Source organism: Nanorana parkeri, unplaced genomic scaffold (assembly GCF_000935625.1).
Source record: "Nanorana parkeri isolate BGI_ZX_2015 unplaced genomic scaffold, ASM93562v1 scaffold1197, whole genome shotgun sequence".
NCBI lineage: Eukaryota > Metazoa > Chordata > Amphibia > Anura > Dicroglossidae > Nanorana > Nanorana parkeri.
Genome location: NW_017307465.1, coordinates 74,486 through 80,854, shown reverse-complemented (window position 1 = coordinate 80,854; position 6,369 = coordinate 74,486). Strand labels below are relative to the sequence as shown.

The window sequence follows — 6,369 nt, the reverse complement described above, 5'->3', positions numbered from 1 at the left end:
AATAGAGGTCAGCAATAGCCAAACTTTGGCCCTCCAGCTGTGGTGAAACTATAAATTCCATCATGAGGGCCTGTGACTCAGTCCTGCTATTGGGTATCATGCTGCTGCTGCTACATTTTCTGTAACACTAAACAAATACAGAATTCACTACTTGAGTTGTATAGAACCTATGTACTGGCGCAGTGGGCATGGAGAATGGATCATTGGCAGCAAAATCTCAACATCCTGTGGGTTCAATTCAATCTGCAGATTTCTACCCAAATCTGAAACAATGAACGTGTAAACAATACTTTGACGAGGCCGGAATTTGATATCTTTTTGAAATATGTATGTTAGGATAAAATTTGCTGTCCTCCTCTTACAGCCTAATGTAGAACATTCAGGGATTTCCATGTACAGACACTTGTCGATATTTAAATGTTTTGTTCTTCTTACAGAGCCCATTTGGTGCCAGTGTTCTCTTTTGGTGAGAATGAACTGTTCCTTCAAGTGTCCAATCCTAAAGGGTCTGTGCTGCGGACTGCACAAGAGAGGATGCAAAAGATATTGGGCTTTGCCCTTCCCCTATTTCATGCCCGCGGCATCTTCCAGTATAGCTTTGGACTAATGCCGTATAGAATGCCCATCCATACTGTTGGTAAGTTGGAAGCATTTAACAAATTCATTTAGACTACAGAAGAGTAAATCTTTTTTTGACCGTAGTTTTAACACTAATTAAGGGCTTGTTCACACCATGTCTGGACCAGAACATTTTTGTTTCCGCACGTGAAATGCATCTCAATGTATTCATATGGTATTTCTGGGCTCTGTTCATACCAGTGCAGTCCGTTCTGGTCTAGAGTGCACCAAAACGCATGTAGATGCATCAAAAATGCATGCAAAAATATACTAGACCCTTGGTTCTCAACTGGTGGGTCGTGACACAAAAGTGGGCCACGACCTCGTGTTCAGTGGGTCACCGTGTGCCTTTCACTATGCCAGGTGAGAGACTCCTCAGCTCCTCCTGTCAGTTCTCTCTCCAAGCAGCCATTCACAATCTGCTGCCTGGTGCTGAGTGTGTGCTTGAGGTGGGATGGGCTATGACCGTGAGGGAACTCCATCCATACGTACCACTCCCTTGCGTGTCCTGTATATGTGCGTGGACCGGAGTGATGTCACATTCTGGCTCCCGGCACCTCTACAGGGCACTCAAGGGAGCTGCACAAGCATTGCACATATGGATGGAGCTCTGTCACAGCACAGCAGCCCACACTGGACCCCAGGCTGAGGATCTACTGCACCTCTCGTAAGGTATGGAGACTTTTGAATGGCATCATAAACGCACCTCCCACCCACAGTCCTATCGCCCGCACTGGAACGTGCGGTACCGTAATGCTGTGCGTTCCATTGCAGTGCAACTTGGGTCACCACTTAATGACCAAGGACAAATGTGGGTCCTGAGGTTACACAGGTTGAGAACCACTGCACTAGACTACACCTGAAAGCCCATTTTAGGGGGGGGAACGCACCGAAACACATCAAACGCACTGCACCACGTTTGCAGATCTGAACCAGGTCTGGTCCAGACATGGTGTGAACAAGCCCTAAAGAAGAGCTCCAGGCAGAGTTTTTAATAAACCTTCCAATGGGGCTGCCGCCGCACTGCAAGGGTTAACTGCTTATTTTGGTCTAGGAAGGAAAATAAGTTATACTTAACCTGATCCTCAGAGCAGGCTTGTTCTTAGACCGGTCCCCTGGATCCTCTCTTCCCCCTTTGCGGCAGTGGTCTAACATCTGAGTTATCACGGTCCATACGCAGTGTATAGGACGTGAGGACGCCGAGGGACATACCTTCCTAGAGCAATACAAGCAGTTTACCCTTGTAGTGCGACGGTAGCCCCACTGCAAGGGTTAATAAGAGTTTTGTCGTCTTTAATTTCAGATATTTCTCACAGATGTGGTGAACACTTTCACATGGACTATTATTAGAATGCCATTTACATATACAGTTAGAGGTGAAAAAAATCTTAGTCAAATTTAAGAGGGTTGTTGCCCTGATGAACCTGTTCTTACCAACATTAGAAAATTGACAACTACATTCTGATTGCTATGGGCAACATCATCCTTTTTAATGTTTTTATGGTTAAATCTGTATTTTTATTATTAAAAAGAATAAATGGAAAAATAAAATAGGGATATATCAAATACCCAGTTAGATGGAAACCATGACACATGACAATATTGTATTCATTACAAAGACAATGCCAAACATGTGACATTGTTTTTTAGAATCATGTCTGATTTATAGAAGAAATGTTATGGGTATATTATAATAACAATTCTGCATTTGCAAAACTACATTTCTCCATATTAATAGTGACCCTGCAATACTGCAACTGTGCATATTGATGGTTGTATCTGGTGTTTCAGGTCTGATTTTTATATGGGGAATTTAAGAAAGTAATCAAATATTAAAGGTATGAATTTCGTCATTCAGTATATTATAAGGAAGTAAGTTCATAGTGTGTAGGGATTAATGAAAACAAAGACGAAAGATCGGAGGAAAGAAAAGAAAAGAGAGGTCAAAGAAAGATGTTTTTTACAATAGAAGCAATGCACACTACTACTGTCATATTGCAGGCCACTGCCATCTGCATGTATTCTTCTTACCAATATATCGGGGGATCCAATTAGTAGTGAGAGAAGGTCATTTCATGTTATGTCTCATCAGCTGCCTTTTAGAAACCTTTTCCAACCATGCTACCTTCTGAGTACCAGGATGCCAGAACAATTTTCTCTTCAACTGCTTTTGGTACGCTAGCCAGGGCATCAAGGTCTCTCAGTGGTGGACTTTGTTTTATCTCAGATAGGCAGTCCCATGATCCCCAAACACAAAGAGTTCTTTGGCTGAATGTTGATGAATTTAGAGAGATGCATGCAAGGGTTGCCAGCCAAATGTTCTTTTCTGTAGCAAATTGATCAAATGTTGTTCAAATTAGTAGTTCAGTGGTGGGTTTGAGGCTCAGCAGGGCTCTGTTTTGCATGGTACATAGTTTTACTGTTCGTTGTTCCCTTCCCTTCTCAGTTAAAGTGACTCTAAACTCATGCAAGTACCCTATTAACAAAAATAGGGTACTTACATGAGTAAGTACCTCACGCAAACCATGGTCCCTGTGTGTGTTGGAAAGTATCCACCGCTCCAAGCTCCTGTGCTGGACTACAATCTCAATACAAATTAGTACACATTAAAGTGGACCTTTACACATATCTTTAAAATAACAACAAACCCCTTTAGAAATGTTCAGTAATGACAATCTACACACACATACTTCTAGATAATTGCAGGATTTCTATTCTTTGCATCCCGTATTTCTCTTTTCTTCTCCAGTCTTCTGGCAGTGGCCATGTTAACTAAGGGCAGATTAATAGCTCTCCATTTACTTCCTTGAACTCTGGCACATGTGGCTAGACATGTGACTAGGACATGTGACCATGCACATCATCCCAGGGGAGAAAAATACCTTTCCCTGAGATCTCATGGGATTACAGATGAGATTTCCCAGCAATGCTCTGCTGATGTAACCTTCCCAGGATGTAGCGCTTGGCCACATTACATCATTTCTGCCAGAACTGGAGCACGAGGTAGATTAACTCTATTTGTAAGTAAATGAAAAACAAATTTGTTTAATGTAAGATTATTTTACATTCGCATACAGAGCTGCATTCTTTTGTGATTTTTAGTAAAAGGGGGTAAAGGTCCACTTTATTGTAGTCCATCACAGGAGTGAGCGTAGAGTGGTGACTACTTTACAACTCATGCAGGGACCATGGGGAACAAAAGTAGTCCCCCTCCAGAAGGAAGGACAGTGTCAGCACCAATTCAGAGGTGATTTCAGGCTCTACAGCCGAGTGATACACAAATAAGATACATTTTTGTTAATAGTTGAGGTACTGGAATACATTTTTAAGATGTAATTCCTGAGTTTAGTGACACTAAGTATGACTTTTCCAGTCTTCAATACCTGGAGAAATAGCAAACTGACTGGTCTTCTCTCAGATATCTCCAAGCCTCAAAATTGCACCCTCAAAATTGCACCCTAAGGAATCTCTACTTGGCCAGAAATGCTCAGCCTGATAAGTGTTGCTCAGACAGCATCTATACCTGTCCTTAAAGTGCATTTCCAAATCTTATTTTTTCAGTTTTGGGTAAAGCCGGCAATAGTTGGAGCCCATCAGTTTTCTTTTTTGCTACCTATTTAATTTTGAGGAGATTTCCTTTTGCTTCCTGTTTTGAGGACATAAAAGGATGTGATTGGCAATTTCTCTCTGTGGTAACGTTCTCACAAAATGGAGTCATTAGAGGAATGTCCAGCAGTGTGCAGGCTGTGAATATGAACTCCATTTTAAATTGTTCCCCAAGTGTGCATTATAAGACTTAAAGCTAAATTCCAGGCAAACGGCTAAATACACAGCTTAAATACATATTGGGCAACTGTTTTACCGGCCATACGTGTGTATTTCTGGCCTTCCAGTTTTGAGATCACACAGCTCTGTAATACAGCACAGCCAAGCAGATGACACAATTTTCTCTGTTAAAGGTATAGACTGTAGAAGGGATAAAGTGAACAGTAGAAGACTGATGAGGTGAGCCTCTGCTCCGTCCTCCTATCTGCATGTTCTTTGTCAATAGATTTGCATGCAGAACACCTGATTGCCGTCCAGCCTTGCCCATCCATTTCCCAATTGGAGTGCGGCTATATTGGAGATTGCAAGAGGCTGATCACAAATCAATGTCAGATACTTAACATTAGAGGCATTTTTTAAATAAATTTATTGATGTATTAAAGTGACATTAAAGGCAAAAATGTTTTTGCCTCAACACAACGTTAATGAAAGCACTTATCTTAAATGAGGTCTCTTAATCCGATCATCTTCTTTCCTGTAGTTTTCAGCCTTCCGATCCAACGCGGACTCCTCTGTGATTGCTGGCACTTCCTCTCCTACGGTGTCTGCATGCGGGTGCACGCGTCCATATACTTACCTTGTGTCTCTCCTCGCGTCCCGGACGAAAATGTGAACTGAGCATGCGCACGCCCCAAGATCCTTTGCGGCCACCCGTGCAGTTTCACATTTTCAGGCGGGAGCGCGCGGGGAAGATACAAGTAAGTTTAAACCGCTAGATGAAATAAAAACCAAAAGCGCTGTGGACGAATCCTGATGTTGAGTGTTATGTGTACAGGATTGCTAGGGGTGCTGCCCCACTTCAGCCGGGGAAACTGTAAAACTGGAAGACAAAAGAGACAGTAGGGCGCCCAACCTAGTGCAGATAATCCTTTTAATTTTAAAAGACACGATAAACAGGAGTGCAAGAGTACTCACAATGGTAGGTCAAACAACAGCGTATAAAGATGATTTCAGAGGTCTGTTAAAGCGTTTTTTTTTTGTTTTTTTTTTTTTACTTTTTGCATAGATCTAGTGCTTGCTAGCAGTAGATCTATGCAAAAAAAGCTGAGGGTTACGAAACCCTTTAATGTATACAGAGCTGCAATAATAAATCTGCCTTGAGCTCAATGGTAGGAGGTTATCTGCAAAGGCCTTTTTTTTTTTTTCTTCCATAAAGTGAACTATGTTTGATTGGGTAAAAGGGGGAGTTTAGCTGAAAGTTGTCATTTGTTTTTACAGTAGGCAAGCCTATCCCGGTGAAACAAACCTCAAACCCCACTCAGGAAGAAATTGATGAGCTTCATCAGCAATATCTTAAGGCCCTCCAGGAACTGTTTGAAGAGAACAAGGGGAAGTATGGCATCCCTGAACATAAATCTCTGATCTTTACATGACCTTCACATAGGCGGCTCCTTTCCTAGGACTGGAACCAGAATGGTATACATGATCCATCGGACCTATTATCCACACAATATCTGTAAACCATTGTTTTCACACAGAGTAATACTTTATATCTGCACATTTATATCTCAAGGGAACTATGAAGACACTCTAGTGTTCACAAAGAACCAGTATCCCATATGTCATTTATCTTCTGCATCAGAAATGGAAATGCCTTATTGACTTGTTGGCTGAATGAGTATAATGGAGTTTCTATTACTAGATTTGTCAGCGTATGGTACTGTTATGCACGGTATGTTAGGGTTATTCTATTTACATTCACTATGGTAATAAATGCAATAAATATATGTGTACTGGTGATTGATTTCCTGTTTAGTCGCATCATGTCATGGATGCCTACAGGTGGCAGCAAAACTAACAGCAAAACAATATATATCAGATTGACACTTTTTGTACAAAACATGCAACATATTCATAAAGGCTTTATTTAAATGACCTATATATTTAGGTACACAGTACATTTCATGCTGATGTAAAAACCCGGGA

At 41.5% G+C, this 6,369-nt stretch overlaps 1 protein-coding gene across 1 annotated transcript in view; it reads left to right on the top strand.

The window, feature by feature from the left end:
* The window catches only part of MOGAT1 (monoacylglycerol O-acyltransferase 1), a 16,936-nt gene extending 10,827 nt beyond the window's left edge, over positions 1-6,109 (top strand). The window contains exons 5-6 of the mRNA XM_018568489.1: positions 438-637; positions 5,662-6,109. Coding sequence (XP_018423991.1) covers positions 438-637; positions 5,662-5,816 — 355 coding nt within the window. The 3' untranslated portion in view covers positions 5,817-6,109. The remainder of the gene's footprint in view (positions 1-437; positions 638-5,661) is intronic.
* Positions 6,110-6,369: the final 260 nt, after the last annotated feature.